Genomic DNA, 23,303 nt, shown 5'->3' with positions numbered 1-23,303 from the left:
CACACACACTTTAAGTAGAAAGTTACTCACACAAACCTCACACAGAGATTGGTTACTCACTCACCTCCTCTGTACGGCTTCCAGGTGTAAAACTTTCCCCGGAAAGGAACGCTGTCGAAATCAGAGCACTGAATCACCCGGAAATCCCGAGAGCCTGCAGGGCACTCCTGTAATATATATATTTTACAAACAAATTCCATGACTACACACAAAACAAATCAAATAATATTCACGATTGTGATTACTGTATGTTGAATCGATGATGACGATGAAGAGCAGCGATACTCACATCAATATTGCAGGACCTGAAGCGCTTTCTCTCCCCCAGACAATACTTTCCACCAATAGTTGGCCTTCAACCAAACACAAAGAGAATCAGGCCAGTCAGTCACATCTGAGTACAATTTAACACGATCTAACCTCCATCACATCACCATACAACACTGGCTCCTGATCTCTGCTTTGTCTGCCTTCATGTGTGTTTCCAATCTCACTGTCTGTCTCTTTTATTGCTTTATCACAGACCATCACCACAACACCTCTACATAAAAAAAAAAACAGCTGAGAAGGAAGCCAGAGCCAGCCACCGTCAAATGGCTGCCTCTGCTAAACTTTCAACAGATTGAAACCGAATGGAGCCAATGCAAATGTGCAAACGATGCTCAGAGATGATGCGAAAGAACACCGTTGGCCTCAGATTTGGGTCAATTCAGTCTCAGTTGAATCAATTCAAGATGAGGGATCTGGTGACGGTGATTCAAAAAGCGAATCTGCTAGTCGTTTGGTGATGATTCAGACTATCTGAATTATTTCATACACGATTAAAACGGTGGCACTGCTGCCTGGAAATAAATCTAAGCCCCGGTGCTTTCTGCGTTGAGTTTGCATGTTCTTCCAGTTTCCTCTCACAGGTATAACTGAGGAGCAACTTTCTCAGGATGAAGCAGTCTAACTTTATCTTTGCTGATACCAATTCCACTTCCCAAACCTGAGGTACTGGCTGATACCAGAGCTCTTTTTCTTCCTTATACTGTACCTCAATGTTTGGAACTGACTGGGATCATTGTTTCATATGTAACATAGCCCATATCTATATTTGAGTGTTATAAATTGTCTTTCATAACAGTCCCCTATTGGCTCACAATAATTTAGTGTGCAAATAGTTTGCCGATAGTTTACATAACTAATACAGAAAATCTTGTTTTCTTGGTGGCCGAGCAGAAACCACACTGGGGGTATAATGTTCTGATTGAAAACCATTGGATATCCACCTGGCCACCGATGAAAACAATACAATTTCACAAATACTCAATCGAAAAAAAAGTATTATAATTAAAGGGGTACTGAAACAAGTTCACATTTCAAAAGATGTGTTTGGATTTTTCAAGTTTATCTTAAATCAACACTCAAAAATGTGCCAAATATATGTTTGAAAGAGATATGTGTCTTTATATTTAATCCCTGCTGAGGCAACATCATAGAGTGACTACACTGTAAGAGATGGACACAATCTACAGTCCTCTCTCTGTGCAAAAATGTATTCTAAAGTTCATCTGAATCTAATATGAGGCTGGGTGTTTCCTTTCTAAACCGTGTTGGAAGGATACTTCCTGTAAGTTGTATGTACAGCTGAACTTTATTATCATTTTTGTACAGAACGTGGACTGTGGATTTTGTCCCTCATCTCTTACTCTCATAGAGCAACTAATCTGTATCAGCCAGAATGGACAGGAAAAACATAACTCCTTCAATGAACATGTGTGAGTATTGTATTAAAGGGGACCTATTATGCTGATTTTCAGGTGCTTACTTGTATTTTGGGTTTCTACTAGAACATGTTTACATGCTTTAATGTTCAAAAGATGTGCCAAACTAGCCGCTCTGCGGGTATTATGCAAATGTGTTACTTGGTGACATCACCATGTTGCCGAAGAAAAGGCGGGACTTCAAGTGAGGCGTTTCAGGCAGTTCAGGAGCAGTGATTCTGTCGGGGAGAGTAACTCCCTTTGGTGTGGACTTGGGCTTTATAACTTTGCAGACCTTTTATATGCACAAAAAACTAAATAACACACTAAAGGAAAGGGAGAAATCACAAAAGCATAATAGGTCCTCTTTAAGATTGATTTGAAAAAATCATTAGCTATCCTGTAGAGTAGTGTGTTGTATTTGGCACAATGCTACAACTACAATCTATTCTCTAGGTACTGTAGCTAATTTCCCTGTTACATTCAAAGAGCTATTCGATGTGCTGATTCTGAGATATCCAGTAATTTTAAAGTTAAAAATCAGAAGTATCACAAGCTGATCCACCGGGTAGAGTGATGTCTTTCAGACTGGTCACAGGTGAGAGCCGTACCTGGGGCTGTCACAGTGTCTGATAGACGAGGAGACACCCCCTCCACAGGTCCTGCTGCACTCCTCCCAGGGTGACCACAGACCCCAGCCCCCGTCCACGCCCTCCGGACGAGTGCCGTACGCCACACACATCCTCTTGTAGCACCACTGCAGCACAAACACACATATATTTACGGTATACACATATTCGGATACATAGAATTCACACATAAACAGTGACGTCAGTATTTTTTAAGTTTGTAAAGCAAATTGTCACACTCTCAAGAAGTATACAAGATATCCTGCAACCCCAAGAACAGTTATTTTAACTTTGTTTATGTTTTCAGGGTCTTTTAAAATGGTCAATCACGTAGGTATTTTTATTGGAAACCATGTTATCAAAACAAAACAACAGCCACGATGAGTCAGCACAAGTACATGTGCAGCTTTTATGTTATTGTAAGAGTCAAGGGACCAAGTCCCAGATGAACTAAATCCTCCCACCTACACCAGCCACATCAAACCTTTCTTGTGTGGCAAAAGGGATAAGGTTAATTTCAATATTTACCCCTTTCTCTATGGTGTTGGTCTGACAGATGGTTCCCTCTGCAGCAGGAATGCTGCTGGTGATGCAACGGTTGCTCTTGCTCATACACCAAAGTTCGCTACAGACTTCCTGTGTGTGGAAGGAGAATAAAAACACAGGAGAGAGAGAGAGACAACCTGTCAGAGTGTTTCTATATAAACTCATTATGAAGACATAAGAGCAGACGCACTAACGTTCACCCTACTCTCCAGCGATGCCTAGAACCTGCCTGGGATTATGTTTTATTGTGTACATATGCTCTGACCACATAGTATCTATAGTAATGAGTCTATAAAGCTGCATGCTGTTCCAGATGTCCATTCACTCTGAACCTGGTCCTATAAAAGTTGACCAAGCAATAAAGTGGATGATATTCAGAGAAGGTATTGCAAGATGTTTCATGTTGTCAGAGAGGCCGACTTAAAGGAGAGAGCCGGGGGAACACAAATCAGGAGTGAGCAGTGAGGTAAATAACTTTAATTGGGAATGAGTCAGCAAAAAGAAAAAGATGATGTCAGTCTGATTCCATCGTAAAAAATAAATTAAAAAGCTGGAGGGGGAACTGTGCTTATTATTTCAATCTTTTCCACAACATCAAAGAGGCTTCATCAGGTCTGTTTTATGGCACTGTTGACAGCGCCATCAACGGCTTTCTAAGAAACGTATGAGCACATCTCTGGTAAACACAAGATTGATGTGTGTTTTTTTGTGGAGAAACAGTTTTACAGACATGACGATTAAATCAACTAATAGATTAGTTGACTAAGAATTTCTTTGGTGAGTCGAGGACAGCCCTAATATCCATTTAGAGCTACCTGTGTGATTTTTCTTTTTAAAAATAAAATGCAAAAGTGAGAACTTGAGAAAGCTGTAATTGCTGTAGGGTTAAGACAGTTTCAGACTGAAAAACTGGGGTCACCCTTTTGCAGAACACAACTTGTTTGAAGGACTTGGGAGAAAGAAAACAGAACATTTCCAACCAGAAATTTGAGTTGGACGATACCTATAACAATTTAACTTGAGACAATATAATTTTATGAGAGATTTTGCCTTGCCGTTTATAGGTATAAGCTATCCCTGGGTGTATTAGGTCATTGTGGGCAATATCACTCTATGGATGGCAAAGTCGCTTTGTTGTTTGGTTGGTCGGCCACTTCGGTCCAGACTGAAATATCTCAACAACTACTGGATGGATTGGCAAAAAATGTGTTTAATACTTTATTATATCTTGCATTGATGTGAGGAAAAGCCTTAATTTGTTAGTTTTAAATTGGCAGGATTAGCCAAAAACAGACATTCCTGCCTGGTTATATTATCAAGTGATTTTCAAGAAATGTTATTATATCAATAGATGTGTGTATATATATATATATGTACAGTATATATATATCAATATTATGACATAAAATTACAAGCAATGAGGTTGTTCATATCAGGGAGGCACGCCTGCAAACACGCATCATGAGAAGAGAAGAAGTAAGCTGAAAGAGGAATGAAAAGTAGTTAAGTGTAGACAGAGTACTCACCGCATATTTACATTGCCGAGATCTGACGCCGTACTGGAAGCGGCACTGTTCGTCTGCGTCGTAGGCCTGACCCGGTGCTGTGGTGGGGTACACAAACTCCTGCTTGGGGGGGACGTTGTTCAGACAGGAGCCCATACCTGAGCTAAAGCACACCAAAAAGGAGATTAAAATACATAGTAACTGGCGATGTTTCAGTAGTTTGTTCTGAGAATTTCCAAAGTAATAGAGTTTTATTGAAACACTGAACAGGCTACAGATAATTAAATTGATTTGCCTACTGTCAAGATCCATCCGTTACTTGAGTGCTTCTCTGACCACCAAAAATGTTACTCTGACATCCAAGTGCATTTTTCTTTCTCAAACCTCTAATTACCAAATGATTTTGTGGTGTTGCAGATATCTGATAGGCTGACTCACTCCAGGAAGCTGGTGATGTAATCACGGCTACATGCGGACCAGATGAACGGGTTGGTCTTCATGGTGATGTGGTCAGCCATCAGCTTGGCGGTCTCCTGGCTGCGGGGCCCGCAGGCGTTCCCCATACCGTCATGGTTCATCCCAAACCTAAAGCCCATGATGATACAGTGACAACACTTTGAGGGCGCGTGGACCGGTAATAGTCGCTGCAGCGGGGGACGGGGGCAGTGGAAAAAAGATCGCTGTGGATAACTGAGTGGGATCGAAAGAACAGACATGCTGCTTGATTGTCAGCAGTCGAGTGCCGGTCAGAGTCCAATTTGAATAAATGCTTTAAATTAACATGAAACCACAGAAAGGATATATGACCTGAATCATGAACCTGCAGGAAATATGATTTTTGACATTAAATTCCACAGCTGTCACAAATGCTCAACTTCATCTATCAAAAATCTAAGTCCACATGTTTCATTATTATCATCATAGGACAGTGGTCTTCACTATATTCAGATCTGTTCATTGGGACTCTGAGCCCTGCGGGTTTTCTATTTACACCATGCGGTGGCCTTTCTAAACTGTGCAAACTGAAAATGGGTCAACTTCCTGACAACAAACAAAAAGACGACTGCAACACTGCATAATGTAAGGTCAAATTTAGAGCTGCAACCATTGAATCGAGTAGTCAATCGACAAAATAAAACTATTTAGATAATAGACTAAATCTGGCAAAAATGGATATGTGAGTATTTGCTGCGTTTCTCTTTGTTATATCACTGTAAATTAAATATTTTCAGACAAAACAAGGCATTTGATGACATCACAAAGGACTGTGGGAAAATGTTGATATTTTACACTATTTTCTGATATTTTATAGATAAAAAAATTAATTAGTTAATCGAGAAAATAATCAACAGATGGGTCAATAGTGAAAATAATCATTAGTTGCAACTCTAGTCAAGTTTACATTCTTTCTTAGTATGATAGTAATGTGAAAATACTCACAAAATATGACACTAACACACCTGACCTGGAAATGAATGACTATTTTCTTTAGTGACTAATCTTGCAATTATATCTCAATTAAATCATTCATTGTTTTGACAATTGATTAATCGGTTTAAGTATTTTTTATTTTTTTTTTAAGTCAAAACTCTGATTCCAGCTTCTTAAATGTGAATATTTTCTGGTTTCTTCACTGATCTGTGACAATAAACTGAATATCTTTGAGTTGTGGACAAAATAAGACATTTGAGGAAACACTGAACGACATTTTTCACAATTTTATAGACCAAACAACTAAACAGTTAATCGAGAAAATAATCAACAGATGAATGAACAATGAATATAAACGTTAGTTGCGGCCCTAAAAGTATGGTCAAAAAGATTATTAGTTATTCAGAATGCTCCATGTTCAACATGACATGATAAAAGGATATAAAAATGGTATTATGTCCTGATAGTTTACCAAACTGTATGAAGTCACAGAGTGTTAGTGGTCCAGACAGCGATAACTCACAGTAGCAGCATTTTATCCTGAAATATAAATGTTCTGAAAGCTTTCCATCCCTCTGCTGAGTCATTTCTGTCTTGGTCAGTCTTGTCTTTTCATGTGGGTACCCTCCACCACAAACATGCCTGCATTTAATCTAAGGCTGCACTGTGATGTCAAAACAATTTATATAACAATTAAAAACAAATGTTAATTGTGTTGAGGTCGAGGAAACAGATTGTATATATCAGCCCGCTACAGTATGACCAGTCATGTTGGCTAGTGAGCCTTGTGGTCGGAGTACTCGAAAGCGACCTGTGTTAATCATTAGGGAGGCAGGACCCCGAATGATCCACCATCTGCCTTAATACTTCTCGGGGCTGTGTGCAGACATAATGCAATGGGACACTCAATTACTCTGAGCAAGTGCTCCCCAAAAATAAACCAGCTCCATGTTTTTTCTCAGGAAAAAAAGAGGGATAAAATCAGAAACCTCTCTTGATTTACTGCATTCATGACAGAAGTAACGCATACAGGCAGACAAAATGGCTTGTTACTAAGTGATATAGATCAGCTATACCAGGAAAATGAGTAAAACACATTTTCCTTGTCATCTAGGTATATAAAAAAAAACAGAGGCATCTCCAGGTGCTGCACCAAAACGCCACATGTAACTAACTCCACATATAAATAGTGTGACTGAAAGAAAATATACAACTATTAACACATCGTCAGCGGATGGAGATGACTCATGGTGTTAGAGATTACATAATCTCTCTCTGGAGATCTGGAGGTGTAATCTGAGGAGGGAAGGGATCATCTCAGACCAGAACACAAGAAAAGACGAATGAGACACCTCCAGCCTCAGCTCAAGAACAACAACCACTGATCTGGTAGGGATTCAGTGTTACCGCAGGACACAGGGTTATGAACTTCTCCTCTACAGTCTTAGTGGGTCGTAGCTTAATGTGCGTGATCTCTGCATGCAACATTGTGGAAACTTGTCCTGAAAGATTTAACATAACCTTTTATATACTGTTAAACAAGACTAATACCCCTTTCAGTCATCAGACATGTGGATGATGCAAGTCCACTTAAAACGTATCCAACCTACGGCTGGTCGATTATGGCAAAAATCATAATCACGATTGTTGTGGTCAATATTGAGATCGCGATTATTTATTATACATTATACATACATTATATATTTATCAATCCTGCAGTGGAGATAAATTAAAATAAAATGAATTTGTTACAAACTAATTGCACTTTGATTTCACTCATCAGGCCTTTATTGAGCCTCCGACGTAAGACTTTCCATTGAAAGATATGTGACACTAAATGGATTTGTGTTTTTCAAAAATAGAGATAAGCCTGAAATCTTTCAGAAAATGGCCAGTTTACTGCGTGTGTGTGTGTGTGTGTGTGTGTGTGTGTGTGTGTGTGTGTGTGTGTGTGTGTGTGTGTGTTTGACTCACGTGTGTCCTATCTCGTGGGCGATGGTGAAGGCTGTTCCCAGGCCGATGTCCTCATTGATGCTGCAGCTCCTCTCTGGCTCACACATCCCTCCTACAGGAGCCAGACCTGTCTCACACACATATGAATATGATATGAATATATCTCCTCTGACTGTAAACCATCAATATTATAGGAAGCATATAGACTGACACACAAAACCTTCCAAATCTCAATTTCTGGGTGAGTGAGAGAGACTTAAAATGTTCAGTCTGGAGTAGTCTGGCTTTCTCAGCTGAGTCCAACACCTTTTTAATTATTCAGATACAACATCAACACACATAATACGCCTTGCTATAAATGAACCATGACATGCTTGATTTGTATGATTATCAGCTGCAACAGCGACGCTGGTATTGTTTTCACCATGCGAGTCTGTGTGTGTGTCACCATGGCAACATGTGGTCCTGTAACACCGACTGTAGAAGGAACTACCACAGAGGCGTTTTTTATATTTCTGTGGACAGATTTTGTAACCGCGATAGCGTCGCAAACATGCACGATGCTGTCACGAAACTTTACAGGTGTGTAGTTGAGATAAAATCGGAGGTCGAGTTTGAAGATGGGTGTGATCCAAGCCATAGACTATGTAAGTGATAATATACAGCGAGCCTCTCGTTGTTCAGGAGTCCACCCGCATCACCCTCTCAGGGTTTATTTCACAACAATGACCCGCTAGCTGCACATTACCCCGCTTATTACATGGCTACTTACTTAAGAAATCCATAATTTGACACAAAAAATGGTCCGCCAAAGTCTGAGTTGGAGCCAGAGTCTGCGCAGTAGTGATCGGGGTGGGGGGGCCGCGGTATTGAGGTCCCACCCACACACCCACCCGAGCCAATCACGAGCCGAGTACGGCCACAGCTTTTTAGCGTGAGCCACCTAGCTACTACGTTAGCACCTGTTTGGCTAGAAAGACACAACAACTAACCATCTCTTTAACCATATTTATGATCAAATTTGCATGTTCTAAGACACAGACGGTGACGGTTATGGAAAGTTAAAGTTACATCTCCTCTCTCGTGCAATTCCCGAGCCTCCGGCTGCACAACTACTGTGCATCACTCAGAGCAGACGTCTCACGCATCAATCGACTGAGATGTTTTGGCTTCACTTTCAGAGAGCCGTCATGTCGTCCATCTTTATATACAGTCTATGGTCCGAGCAAGGGCGCCTGAAATAGGGGGGGTAGGAAGTGGGGAAGGGGTCATTGCCCCCCCCCCACTTTACTCCCCTGGCCCGATTTGGCGCTGCGGCTGGCGTGATCCCATTGCAAGATGGTCTGTAGTATTTGTGAATGAGAATCTTTGGCTGAGTTTAGTGTATTGGTTGAGGTTAGGCGGTTGTGAGGGTTACGGTCAGGCTTAGGGGTGAGGGAATGCTTTATGTCACTGATGGTTCTCATAAGTATAGTACAGTAAGTATAGTGTTTGTAAAGTACAAATATATGTGTGTGTGTGTATGTGTGTGTGTGTGTATGTGTGTGTGTGTGTGTGTGTGTGTGTGTGTGTGTGCGTGTGTGTGTGTGCGTGTGTGTGTGTGTTACCTAGGGTTTCACAGGGCTTGTTCTTTTGGATGCAGATGTCGTATCTGCAGACAGAAAGGAAAATCAAACCAGGATGTAAAAAACGAATAATTACAGTATATGCTCACACACAAACAGAAGCAGCACCACTCATGCAATCACACGTACACATGCATAACATGCTTGACATGGACAAGCAGTACATTCACAGATGCTGACAGACACGCTCCCACAGACGTTATGGTCCGACAGTGGACAGCAATGATAGCAGCCAGATATAGGTTTAAAAGAACAATAGCAGGAAGTCGTGGACGGTCACTGTGGTGTCATCTGTCTGGACAGTTTCCATCCTCTGCTTGATAAATCCTGTCGTAAAACCCAAGTGTTCTCACAAAGCCACCACCGAAACCACAGGACATTTATCTATCTGTACTCTTACATAAGCTCATAGCACATTCTGTTAGGAAGAATGGGAAGGTATTTGTGGCAGCTCAGCCCGGCCCCATCGCATTCAGATGACTCTGACCAAACCATGGCTGTGTTGTTTCTTGTTGCACATTCCTCAGTCAATAGCATCAGTGTTTTATCTGCTTAATATGCATCCACCACTGTTGTCTCTGTTTTCCACCAGCAGTATCAGTAATAGAGAGCGCAGTTAGAGAAACGACGAGAAAATTGAGAGAAAGCAGCGCTGATAGATTCAAAGCAGCTTTGCTTTGATTTCTGCCCTCTTTCGTGTCCTCTCCATTTTCTCTCTCGGCTGCTTTCTTCAAAAAAATAAATCTGTCATTGTCTCTCGCTCCCTCCTCATATCTCTCTTTTACGTTTTGTCTCCAGATGCTGAGCTGGGCAGAGCGGCCTCAGCTATCGTCACCTCAGACAGGACAAGATACAGCCCAAATCTCTCGGACTTGGCTTATTGAAAACCTATGAGGACAGAGGCTGGGAATGTAAGAATTCAGCTCAGAGGAAACACTGCTTTAACCCTTTTATGAACAGGGGAACAGACTAAACATATTTTTATTTACAACACATTGCGGTAGGAGGGTTAGGGTGTTGTACATAAACACAAACCCAGTACAGTTACTTGCCTTGCAATCAAACTTGGCCTCACAAACAATGTCTGCATTCTAAATGACCTTTATTTATATATGACAGGGTTCCTACACATTTTCCATTTCCAGACTCAAAGTTTCAGACTTCTCTGTAGATTTTTCAGACCATATTTGACTTTGTGACTTCATGACTTGGGGTGCAGGGGATGCTGTGACAAGACTACAGTGCTTTGGCACCTCGCCCATGGTTGAGATGTCAAACGATTTTACGATTTTGCCTATATGGACGTGCCGGCCCTGGCTGTGACGTACAGGCGTAGAAGCAGCTCTGCATAGGTGTTCAGTCGCATGTCATTGCCTACTTCTAGCCTTGTTTTTGATGACATTAAGCATGCTCTGGCCCACACTCTCTCACACAGTAGTAAACATTTTGGCTGCTCCAAAACGCCATGAAAAACATCTGCTTTTATGATCAATTTATTTTTAGAAATTCTGAATTTCATATTTTAGAAAACAGAATAGGGGCAATAGTCTGGAAACAAATGTTTTTCCATACTCTCTTTTCTTTATTTCCATACTTATCCAGACCTGGAAATTACTAAAATCTAATTCCATACTTTTCCATACTGCGTATGGACCCTGATATGAAGAAAGCTGCAGAACACAGTTACAGTCTTTATTTCTCTGAGAAAGGTGTGTCTGTTTGTTTTTCTGACCTGGTGATGAGCACAGCGGTGTCATGGTGAGCGATCCCGTTGTCTGGTATGGCGTTACCGTAGCTGCTCCGGTGCTGGATGTTTTTCTGCCACTTACAGAAGCTGTCTAGGGATTTCCCTGCATGGTGGTTGATCTCTAGAGTTGGCTGGAAGAGAGACAAGAGAGAAAATACAGAGTCAAAAGCAAGTTAGAAAAATAAACCTTAAAACACAAAAAAATGGAGGCTACAACTCCAGTGATTTAATGTTTTTGCAAATATACTTAATTCTATAATATATTGTTTTTCCAGTGTCAACAATCAGATGGTAAGATCAACAATGCTATGATAACCCAGCCCCAGTCCTCCTGTATTGCAGTGTGTCAGGCTTTATGTTAGTCTTACTGTCATGTGAAAACAACGTATCTCCAAAATGTGAACTTTACATAAGCTAAGAAAAACGTCTTGTTTTCAGCTTTGTGACATTATCTTTTTTAGATAATCCAATGGGGTTTTAAATGGTTAATTTAGCATAAGAAGTATAGAAGTAGAAGTAAGAAGCATATTTGATCAGCTAGTCACCTAGTCACCTAGATCACCTAGTTTGACCGTTTGATCAGAATTCGCAAGTGATTGACAGCTACCACCGTTGAATGAACAGAAAATAGGAACGCTCTCTCTGAAATGACCTGTGATTGGCCAAAGTCTCCCGTCACGGGCTAGATTTTTTGAAGTCTGAAAACAGAGCCATGAGGAGGTGCAGAAGTCTAGTTTTCTATCAGAACACTTGAATTACAATATGCTGAAAGGTTATTGTGGAGTTTTTGTCCAATGATGCAAAAAACATTCTGCCTACTGCAGGTTTAATTCAAAATCAGCAAATTTGGAGATACATGGTTTACACTGGAGAACAACTTCATTACACTGTATGTCATGCATGGTGAGACAAGATTTGGATTCCAGGCCTAAAAAGCTTAAGAAACCTCCCTCCATTCAATCAAAGAGGCGACTGTGGAGGCAGGATTAGAGTGAGGGCGCTTTCTAGTATTATGAGAGTGCAGAGAGGAGACGGAGAGGAGGGAGTGCTCTGCTGGCCACAGCTGGCGAGAACTCGTAACCCAGGAATGCATGTGGTGACATAACTAGTAATTGTCTCATCCCACAGTCCCTCATTTCTGGGCCCACTGCTGGCCTGATTTTATTTTCCAGGGGCAGCTTGCCGTTTTCAGACCTGGAAACCAGCAGCAGAACCACTCGCCGAGACTACTCTCGATCCGGTCCCGACCTCAACCTCAACGGTCCATGGAGAAAGAATAACAACACTAATACTGCCCACCGCTAATGATCCTAACATTTACTTCTTTATTCTGTCAGATGACGAACACATCCGAGCGGTAAATTATGGGGCTAATTTTGAGGCAGTATGAACCGTATGAATCATAAATGTTCCCTAATAAGACAGCTATGGAGGAAACCTCAAAGCCACACTGTAATACCCCTTCAATTCAGCATGATTCATCTCAGATTGCTAGAAGGTCAAACATTACGACGGAGCCGGCCGCACCGTCTCACCACATGCTGTTAACGGCGGGCTAATAAGGTCAGTTACTAGGTAGCCAGATGGCCCAGTCATCTCCTGTGCTATGCCGGTAAGGTCATGCACTTTTAATGAGCTGAACGCCTGCCTTGTGGTCAGGTGTGGATTCTAACTCTGTGCCCTTTGTAACCTCCGCTCACTCACTTATAACATACAACATGAGTCTACAGACGTGCTGACTGCTGTGTGAGGCTGTGCACAGCAATGCTGAAAATTTCAGTATGCTGACATGCTTACAAGGACAATGCTGAAATGCTGATGTTTAGTAGGCATACTGTGCATTCCAATACCCATACTACCGTACCATTTAGTATGCCAGAAAAAGATTTAGTATGTCAAATGCAGAATGCCAAAAATACCAGGATGTCCTACTACATCCGGTCACATTTGTCAGTATGCAAGCCAGCATGCTTTCCTGACCCACAATCCTCTGCACAGCGTATATATGAGCAAGAAGGTCAAAGTTCAAGTCACAGTGTTATGACGAAGTAGTATGTCCTAAGTGTATGCATACTGCATGCAACAGTATGTACTTTGTACTGGCAGCTGCAGTATGTAGTTTTGTAAGTATTTAGTCATAAATCAAAGTATTGGACAAATTAAAGTTTTGTCACCAAAGTTGTTACAATTCTTCCTGGGGAGAACATGAATGTCTGTACCATATCAATCCAGCAGTTGTTGATACATTTCAGACTGGACTAAAGTGGTGGACCGAGTGACCGTCAAACATTGCTACGCTGCTAGCATGGCTAGAACATATTGGTCAAATGACAGACCAGACCTCGAGGAATCTGGTGAATTAGGATCCTGATGGTGTTCTCTTGGGCCTTCGATTTGTATGTTTTTAGCCTCAGCGTCTAAATCTAACTTTAACCTTCTCTACACCCTGGATGTGCGTCATAGCAATGGTCAGAAAGGTCACTGTTCACCACAGTAACCAGCAGGACAGTCACAAAGCTGCTCTGTCTGACAGCAGGTACAAAACCCCCCTCATATCCTGACTTTTCCGCCTTTCCTCGCCCATATCCCTCTTCCTCGCTTCCCTACAGCCTCTTTCATTACAGCCACCATTTACAAGAACACACGCAAAGAGTCCACCGGGATGGTGGAGGAAAAGACACTTAAGCCAATAATTTGATACAACAAGGAGCTCATAGATGCTGGTCAGGGAAGAGTTTTGTGCAGTCTGGACAGAGAGGTAATGAATACAAGCACTAACAGACACATTACAGAGAGGGGAGGAGGGGGTTGTGCAACTTATTACAGTAGTTGACAGTTTATTTACCTGATCTTCCATGAGCAGGATGAGCCGTGTCACCACAATATTGACTGCGTTCCCCAGGCTAGAATCCTGGAACAGTTTGGCAACCTGACCTCCAGGGAAACAAGAAAAGACCAGTCTTAAAAACACCTGATACACTAGTTGAGCACATTACACTAGAGCTCAGATAACACAAGAAATAGACACTGGAGTAAACCATCATACATTAAGATTACGGCTTTCAAAGTTAACGCGATAATAACGCGTTAATGCAAATTAATTTTAACGCCACTAATATCTTTTAGAGGTTGTAGCGGGCTCAATTTTAAAGATAAAGTGAAGATACTGGCATCATATGAAACTACAAAACCTAAGTAATTGGTACCAACCATGTCATATTATCTTGTCACGAAGGACGTTAAATAACGGTCCGAACTTGCACTAAATGTTGGTGCGGAAAAACCGTCATGGCCATTTTCAAAGGGGTGAAAATGGGTTCTATGGGTACCCACGAGTCTCCCCTTTACAGACATGCCCACTTTATAATAATCACATGCAATTTTGGGGCAAGTCATAGTCAAGTCAGCACACTGACACACTGACAGCTGTTGTTGCCTGTTGGGCTGCAGTTTGTCATGTTATGATTTGAGCATATTTTTTATGCTAAATGCAGTACCTGTGAGGGTTTCTGGACAATATTTGTCATTGTTTTGTGTTGTCAACTGATTTCCAATAATAAATACTGTATATACATACATACATTTGCAAAAAGCAGCATATTTGCCCACTCCCATGTTGATAAGAGAGTATTAAATACTTGACAAACCTCCCTATAAGGTACATTTTGAACAGATAATCGATTGACAGCAGTAATTAAGATGTGTAATGGCTTAATATAATGTGTAATAAAAGCTCAGTCTTGAAAACGGATGAAAAACTATCACTACTTGTAAAGATTTCCTATTCAGAGACCAGCCCGGATGCATTGTCCGTGAATAGTAACAACTTTGGTTCAACCCTCCAATTGTGACCGCCAGAAACTCTGAATTTATTTGTGTAGTGACGGCTACGACAAGAGCAAACAGAAGTGTGTTAAGAGGGCATGCCTGTCCTGTTCCCCTACCTAGATTGATTTTAAGCTATAACTAAGTCTAGTCTGATAATCTTAAAAGAGCTGTAAAGTCATTGCCAATGATTATTAAAGAGTTTAAAGCACCAACAGTGATAAAACTAAAACTAAAGCTGCACTTGTCATTAATGGTGTCTGGTGTAATTTGGCCCACTTTGCTCCACACCACTAAAGAGACGCTGCTGGTTTCTGTGACTCTGCAACACTCCGGAGGCAACCTGCTTTGTAACAATAGCAGCTAACCAACCAGTCATTAAATACATTCCTAACACATGTGTGTATAGGTTTAAAGTGATTAACTGTGTGTTAAAAGATCCCTAGTGACAAGAGGCAGTGCAGATGATGACATACAAACTAAGCCCGTCTGAATAAAACATGTGGCTTCCACTAGGAGAAATCAAAAAAGTTGTTTTTCTTTTTTGTCTCTAAGCATTATTCATGGAACTAAATTTGCCTAAATCTAATTTCTGTCAACTTAGTTTGGGTTTTACACACACATACAGACACATAAATGTATAAACAAGTTCATGTCTAACTAATCCTTGGCATTAGAAAAGCACTACAACCTAGACGTTTCTATTCTTTAATCTCTTCTAAATTGTTTCTTGGTCGACTCCAGGCTTTCTTTTTTTGTTTTGTATGATACCAATTAACCAAAACACGATTGGCCATTGGATTGCTGCTGAAAGCTTAGAAAAGCTGAACTATTCAAAAACAAAACATCATCTTGGCATGAAGCTTTTCATAATTTGTATTCCTCAAGAATAACTCCAATGACTCACATTGTGCATGTACATCTTTTGTGTTGTGAAACTTACAATATTCATGACGGCCAGGATGTACTGCTCGATGTCCCTGCGACCATGGTAACCCACCATCATCTTGTCAGCTACCACCAGCGTCTCCACGTAGCGCTCCCGGCTAACTGAGCGCTTCAGAGGCAGCTGGCCGCGTCCGACGTGGTGGGGAGGCGTCTTCAGTGTTCGTTGCCACCATGACGCACCTTTCATCGGCTTCTCATCTGAGGGGAGACCACACACACACACACACACACGCTCACATTTTGATGGCATATAGTGAGAGGAAACCGCAAAAAGCCGAGCAGCAGTTCAGCCAGTTTATACATTAAAAACAGAATCACTCACTGTACATTTGCCACGACTGGCCGAGACATTAATGATGATCTGATGCCTGAACACACTTTCCATGGATACAGAGCAGGATGAAAGCATTACAAAGCTGGATGTTTTTTTTTACTTTAATTTGTGAAAATATGGTTTTCCGAACATACTTTTGCTTTTTCAGCAACGCCCTGCGACATAGACTCAGTCACACCCAATAACAACTGGGAACTCAGACACAACCACAATCTTCTGCTGCTGGCTGCTATGCAAATCAGTCTGGGCCTGTTTACTCCTCCAGTCTGGACCGAACGGCTGCTACTAAAAAGACCAGAATATCTCTCCTCTCACCAATGACTCCACAGGATTGGCCCTTGTACTGATGGCGGAGCGATGACCGCTTGTAAACCACATGGGGGCGCCCCTCTGCTCTCTCCCCCCTCTCCGTCCTGGTCTGGTTATCTGGTGAGACAAGGGGTTCAATCAGGTACTCCTCTCCCCCTGCAACAATCACCCCCTGCTGCAGAGAGACAGATACGTAGAGCAGAATAGAACAGAATAAAATAGAATATAGTAGAATAACAGGGATCATTGCTTTCATGGTACAAATATTACAAACGTCACATTACACGGATTGCCTGAATCTTTACTTCACATGTTAATAAATATAATAATTAAAACAGATCATCCCACTAAAATGAATCACTTATACTCTTCATATTGACAAAGAAGAATGAGCGATGAAGCAGGCAGGGTAAGTTAAGGTGAGGCAGAGCTGAATCTGAGGCCCTCTGAGGGATCCTGGTGCTAATGGGTCAGAAAACTGACAGCTAGAGAGACTTCATAACAACCTCTGAGCTTCCACTGCAGCGAATTTTGAGCTCAGTGTTTAGTGTTGTTGCAGTTTCTGCTCTCCATTTGTGATCACTGTCTAAACTAGTTTATTTTAGAGGCAGCACTTGTCAGTGTTGATCATCATATTTGGAAAAAGATTCAGTAGTTTACAGTCCGCAGTGAGCCTCTTGGCAAAAGCTTTTGTTCCACAGTAGCAAGAGTCACTGACTTTTGGTCATAATACCAAACAAATAAAGATAATAAAAAGCACTTACATAGAAATATACATTGAGACTGTATTGGCTTATGTTAATAGTACAATCTGCAATGTCCTTAAAACAAAGGTGCAGTGAACAATGACATGACAACAGACAAGAGAGATGATGAGGAAACAGAACCTAAAGACACAACGTAATAATAATTTGAGAAGTGAGTGGTTATCTTCGCACTACAGACTGTTAGAAATAAGATGTTAGTTTGTCTGTGTGACAAAAATATTCAAATCATTTAATGATGCAACTTCCACATAATGTAGTGGCGTATGATTATAACATAAAAGAACAACATGTACTAACTAACAATAACTAAAGACTGTAATAACAAAACAAGTGTCATAGATTGTAGTGCCCTGTCAAGTATTACACTATTAGATATTGAGATTTTTAAAGCAATAATATAACACAGGAGATGCCAAGTCATTTTAAAATTGAAATAGTATGAATATTATCTTTATCAATTTTCATTTTTATTGAACGACCAGCAATTTATTATATTTATATAACATTTTCTCCTGTTTACAGTAGCATTTGTAATCTAATTCTCAGGTTACATTAGCTGATTAGCTCTTAGTGAGAAATAGAGCTGCATTGATTAATTGATTAATTAATTCGTTGTCAATGTTATTTTGATTAGGATGAATGAATGAATAATGAAAGATTAATCGGTTTGAGTATTTTTTTAAAGAAATAAGTTAAAAATTCTCTGATTCCAGCTTCTTAAATGTGAATATTTTCTGGTTTCTTTACTCCTCTATGACAGTAAACTGAATATCTTTGAGCTGTGGACAAAACAAGACATTTGAGGACATCATCTCGGGCTTTGAGAAACACTGATTGACATTTTTCACAATTTTCTGACATTTTATAGACCAAACGACTAATCGATTAATCGAGAAAATAATCAATCGACAACGAAAATAACCGTTCGTTGCAGCCCTAGTGAGAAATAAATACATTCAACTCTTTTGGATAAATATGGATATAAAAGAACAATCATATGCCACATGCTGTTATTAGGACTATGCTTAAGGTCTATGTTCATCTCAGACTATCCAACAACTGTTCAGTGACAACATTTTATGATCAGAGATACTTTTATATGAAAGATAAAAGCCCAACATTGTCATCATATGGCTTTTTGTTCAGACTGACCCACTACAAACACTGTCCCCCTCACAGGGTCCTCTGTTGGACCCATCTGAGAGGAGGATCAGGACCCCACAGAACAAACACACACAGACAAACACACGTGAGAGCATGAAAGAGTGAATGGGAGCGAGACAAATGAGAGAGTGAGACAGAGAGCGATACACTAACACTTCCTTTGAATCTGCTCAGATGTGTTGGCCCCGGTCAGAGCGAGTGTATCCCCTCGACTCACTGCGGCGGCCTTCAAAGTGCCTTTAATCCCATAATATAGTTAGTGATGCTCCCCTGGACACACCGCCCGCTCGCTGGTGAATGTGCTCATGCTGGTTTGACCAACAGTAATTACGTGTGCTGCTTATTAACGCTTTGTGAACACATCTAATCCTCAGCTGTGTATACTACTGTTATTTTGGAGCCTGCTGTTTGTAGTGAGAGGATACACAGATACACGGCGCTGTGAATGCAGGGAAATTATTTAAGCCAACAAAATGATGCATCACAATGAAGTGATCCGGTCCAGTGATTCAGGGGGGGGGGGAACTAACTTTGATCTCTTAGTTTGGGGGCATTAACAAGCTGATGACTTCATGAGAGTGGGAAAGAAATGAAATGGAATTGATGCTTTGACCAATTTGGAAAACTGATAAAATAGAGTGCAACAGGAATGAGTCTTAAAACCGGGAAATCAGTTAGCATTTTAGCACTTCCTGTTCCCTCGTCTGGAAGTCAATGGGTTTTTTTAATGGGTTTTTAGTTAGATGCCTGAAATAAGGTCTGTGGTTAACACAAGCCTAAGAGATATTAACGTTTTCTTGTACAACATAAAATACGTCAATTAATACCCCAATCGTGAATTTTTAACCCTTTATGTGTCTGAAAAAAGACAGTTGCTATCAAGTGACTAAATGAGACTACTAAACGTCATCACGCCGACTCGTCCGTCTTTACAGCCTAGTTGTTTATACTCACGCTCATGCGACTGTGGTGTAGTTTCTTTATAGCCTGACGTTAGCTTTTTACTTCTGGCGATTGCATTTACGCTTCTAAAATCATAAAAGCGGTGTTCATTTGTGAAGATTATCTTGCTGAACAAAACATGCAAGCATCATAAACGTGTGTTTGCCGCAGAGCTTATTTTCTGCAATTATTCAAAACCCAATGGAAAAATCCCATTGATTTTTTGTCAAGGCAACCCAGGGTGATGCTAACTTCCTGGTTGACCTACAAAAATACGTCATCCATGGAGCACTCTATACTCAGAAGATTAAAGGTTCTCAGTTCAGATATTTTTCTCAAAGCACAGTTCAGTTAATAATCTCTTACATTTCCCAGTCTGCCTTTAAACAGCCCCAAGGGAGCATGCCAGAACTTTATGCATTGTGGGTTATAGGTAGAGTTTAAACTTCAAACAAAGTGCTGATGGTGCTGAACTGTCTAACTGCACCCCCTCACCCTTCCCACGTCGGAATAGGAGGGCTGCTTCAGACAAGTTTTGTAGCTTTCTTCACACTTTCTTCACAGTCTCTATGTCACAGTCTCTATATTATGACCACATTGTGGCCTTTTGAGGCAGGCATAAAAACGTTTGCTCATATGGCTTTGTTCGTTTCGTACATACTGATGCCACGTTCATGTTGTATGAGTGGAATTACGGTCATTACCAGTTTCCAGCTCTTAAAAAGTGTTCACATCAAAATCCAAGTCGTAATTAAAACAGGGTAACTCAGATTTATGTGAAAGCTCTGATATATCCGATATGGGACTATATAATACGAAACTGCCTGTAAACCAAACAAACATGGACGCCTCATGTCAGCCAAAGTCTATCTTTCAAGATAATTAAACCCAAATTTTAAGTATTTAGAGTATATTAATGTCAACGCACACACAACCAACTCTTGAACAGTCTTGAATGTGAAAAATCTTTCCCAATCTGTCCCATATGACCTGTTGTGAATGTGGCACAAACCCTTAAACCTGTAGTAGGCAGAAAGTTTTTGGCATCTTTGGGCAAAAATACCATAATTACTTTTCAGCATACTGTAATTCAAGTGTTCTGAGAGATAACTACACTTCTGCACCTCCTCATGGCTCTGTTTTCAGGCTTTAAAAAATCTCTAGCTCATGACGGGAGACTTTAACCAATCACAGGTCATTTCAGAGAGAGAGCGTTCCTATTGGCTGTTCATTCAACGTAGGCCGCTGTCAATCACTCGCGAACTCCGATCAAACGGTCAAACTAGGCAGCGCTGATCAAATATGAATCAATATTCTGTTACTGTAATCTTATTTCTGGCCTAAAATGTTTTCAGAAACATCTTGTAGTGTACTGTTTAGCTGTAAAATGAGAAAGTTTGCTCCAGCTGGTGGGCGGTGCTTGGTATTTCCTCAACTGATCTCAATATGGTTGCCGGGTCACAAACATTCTCATTTTACAGCTAAACAGTACATTACAATTTAGGAGCACCGGAGGACACAGAAGCATATGATTTTTTCAGATTACCTGTCTCATGGTCGGGATATAGTTTTATACTGTTTTATAAAAACTTTTTTAATAATATTTGCTCCAATTCTACCTACTTTAGCTTTAAGAGAGCAATGGTGAAGTTTAATAATTGCTGGATTTCTTTTAGGTGCATTGTTTTTGCACCTAAAAGGTTGTATAAGTGATGTATCCCTAACTGTAAAATGTTGCTGCAAATGTGTCTGAAGTAGTTGCACTGGATATCGTCATAACATATCATCATGTCTTCTACATTCAGTTATCTGTAGGGATACACATATGAAAGAAAAAGAAATAAAGCACATTTTTGGGATGAATCCTTTAAACCTAGGTTATTTCATTTGAGGTCATTTCTGAGGACCACACTGGTTGGTTTGGGCAAAGCTTAAAGCTGGCTTGAGTATTCAAGGTTTGTTAAAATGTCATGCTTTGATGTCCAAATCAAGCATTACTGATCCCTCATTTGCTGAGCCAGCGCCGCTGCTGCTGACCTCCCTTAGTGTATTAGATGTGGATTAGACTCGCAGGTCTTACCAGGCCGTTGCAGTTGCTCAGGGCCACTTTGCTGGAGTGCGGCTGGTCTTGGAGATGTCCTACATAGTGGCAGTGGGGAGAGTAAGGGTGACTCCAGGCTAATCGACCTTTCTTCCAGTACTCCACCCTGAACTGACGGGACAGCAGGCCTCCTTGCAGCGTGAGGTTCAGCAGGAAGTTGTTACGTGACGTGGACAACTGGTAGAAGAGCTAAGAGATAGAAAAAGAGAGAGTTCAGTTTATAAATGCTCTTGGATCATAAAGTTAAGTATATTAAGAGAGTAATTTAAAGATGTGTATAAATGTAACACGAACAGAGTCGGGCGGTCTGTCTTCAGTGCTGCGTCTTCTTCTTCTGTGGCGTTGCGGCGTTTCTGCGTCCAGCGTCTCGCCATTAGGTCCTACACGTACTGGGATGGCAATCTCATACTGGCCTAGACTGGACAGGAAGGCAGCTAGAGGGAGAGAAATAAAGAAGGCATAACACCAAAATCAGAGTTTAACTTAATAAAGCCAAAATTCAGCTTAATCTAATTGACTCTAATTAAAAACAGTTGAGGATTTGGGAGTTGTTTATTTTGAATAACGCTATGGGGCTTTTTATTGAGAGAGTAACCCAGTTGGCAAAGAGAAACTTGCAGACTTTTTGGCCCATTACTGACAAGGTCCCTCCACTCCAAGAACCCCCCTTCCTCGTGAGGCCAAAGGGATGTTGCTATGGTTACCCTGAAACTGTATACTTCCTGTCTGTCCCAGTCTGTGCCGGGGCCTGGTGGAGATTTATTGTCCAAACACACACGGCTCCAAACAGCCAACGTCAGCTAACTAACGGGGAAAGGTCACCAGCAAATGAGCCCAGTTTTCATCAAACCTTTGGCCTCAGTTGGTGGAGTTGCAGCCCCTTCCCACACAGAGTAAATACCCAGGGATCAGAGTTCCCTGGTACAGATTTGGAGAGCTCTGTACCGGGAAAAAACACTCTTTAGGCAGCGGATAGGTCTGGCTTGAATAAACAGCAAGCACAATTACAAACGCTGCCTTCACATGGAACTCGTGAGGTTGTACTGTATTTTTGACGTGGGAAGTTTAGTACAAAATATGCTTGGCGTTCAAGTGGTTTTAGTCCTTCATGAGAACAAAAGTGGACGGTGGCATGTTCCCTTTTCAAAAATGCGATTGACTCAGTGTTTTTAGCAGTTTAATTTCATGTTCAATTTTCTTCCCTCGGCATGTAGGTGCACAGCTATGCAGCGGGCGAAACACACTTTCTGTAAAGGTTCAAAAAGTGAGACGAACTGTGAAGTTTTCAAACTGAAAACACGGACTCAATGATGGTTACATACCAGAAAAAGATGCAATTGCAATGCAAAGATTTAGAACAAAGAGGTGTTGTTGATGCTATAGTGACAACGGTTCATAATAGTTCATATTAATCTCCACACCTGATCTCAATTCCCTCCTTAGCTTATCTTAAGACATTTGGTGCCTTCAGATGGGGTCGTGTTTACCGTGTTCATGAGATGAGTTCATATGAACTCCCCCCTCTTGTGGTATTCACGACCTCATAAGTGGAAAGTTTCTGATAGCTCCAAGTTCACGAGTTGTGACGTGTTTGTTGACGTTGTCAGAAATGGCGGAGGCCTTGGCAGTTAATTTTTTGGTACATAATAAGTGGATATATTGTAATTATAGTAGTATATTGTTTTTCTTCATAATTTTGTTATAGGTTGAAGGAAAATGTTGCTATTCCCAA

At 40.9% G+C, this 23,303-nt stretch overlaps 1 protein-coding gene across 4 annotated transcripts in view; it reads right to left on the bottom strand.

Moving 5' to 3' along the window:
* adamts10 (ADAM metallopeptidase with thrombospondin type 1 motif, 10) overlaps positions 1-23,303 on the bottom strand; it is a 59,770-nt gene that overhangs the window by 23,737 nt on the left and 12,730 nt on the right. For all 4 annotated transcript variants that reach the window (XM_074634826.1, XM_074634828.1, XM_074634827.1 and 1 more), the window contains exons 3-16: positions 21,866-22,005; positions 21,551-21,760; positions 16,604-16,772; positions 15,950-16,152; positions 14,027-14,110; positions 11,167-11,312; positions 9,417-9,460; positions 7,831-7,936; positions 4,864-5,010; positions 4,447-4,588; positions 2,903-3,010; positions 2,357-2,502; positions 290-353; positions 65-167 (exon numbers count right to left, since the gene is read on the bottom strand). In XM_074634826.1, coding sequence (XP_074490927.1) covers positions 65-167; positions 290-353; positions 2,357-2,502; positions 2,903-3,010; positions 4,447-4,588; positions 4,864-5,010; positions 7,831-7,936; positions 9,417-9,460; positions 11,167-11,312; positions 14,027-14,110; positions 15,950-16,152; positions 16,604-16,772; positions 21,551-21,760; positions 21,866-22,005 — 1,812 coding nt within the window. The remainder of the gene's footprint in view (positions 1-64; positions 168-289; positions 354-2,356; positions 2,503-2,902; positions 3,011-4,446; positions 4,589-4,863; positions 5,011-7,830; positions 7,937-9,416; positions 9,461-11,166; positions 11,313-14,026; positions 14,111-15,949; positions 16,153-16,603; positions 16,773-21,550; positions 21,761-21,865; positions 22,006-23,303) is intronic.

Source organism: Sebastes fasciatus, chromosome 5 (assembly GCF_043250625.1).
Source record: "Sebastes fasciatus isolate fSebFas1 chromosome 5, fSebFas1.pri, whole genome shotgun sequence".
Classification (NCBI taxonomy): Eukaryota; Metazoa; Chordata; class Actinopteri; order Perciformes; family Sebastidae; genus Sebastes; species Sebastes fasciatus.
This window is presented reverse-complemented; position numbering and strand designations above follow the sequence as displayed.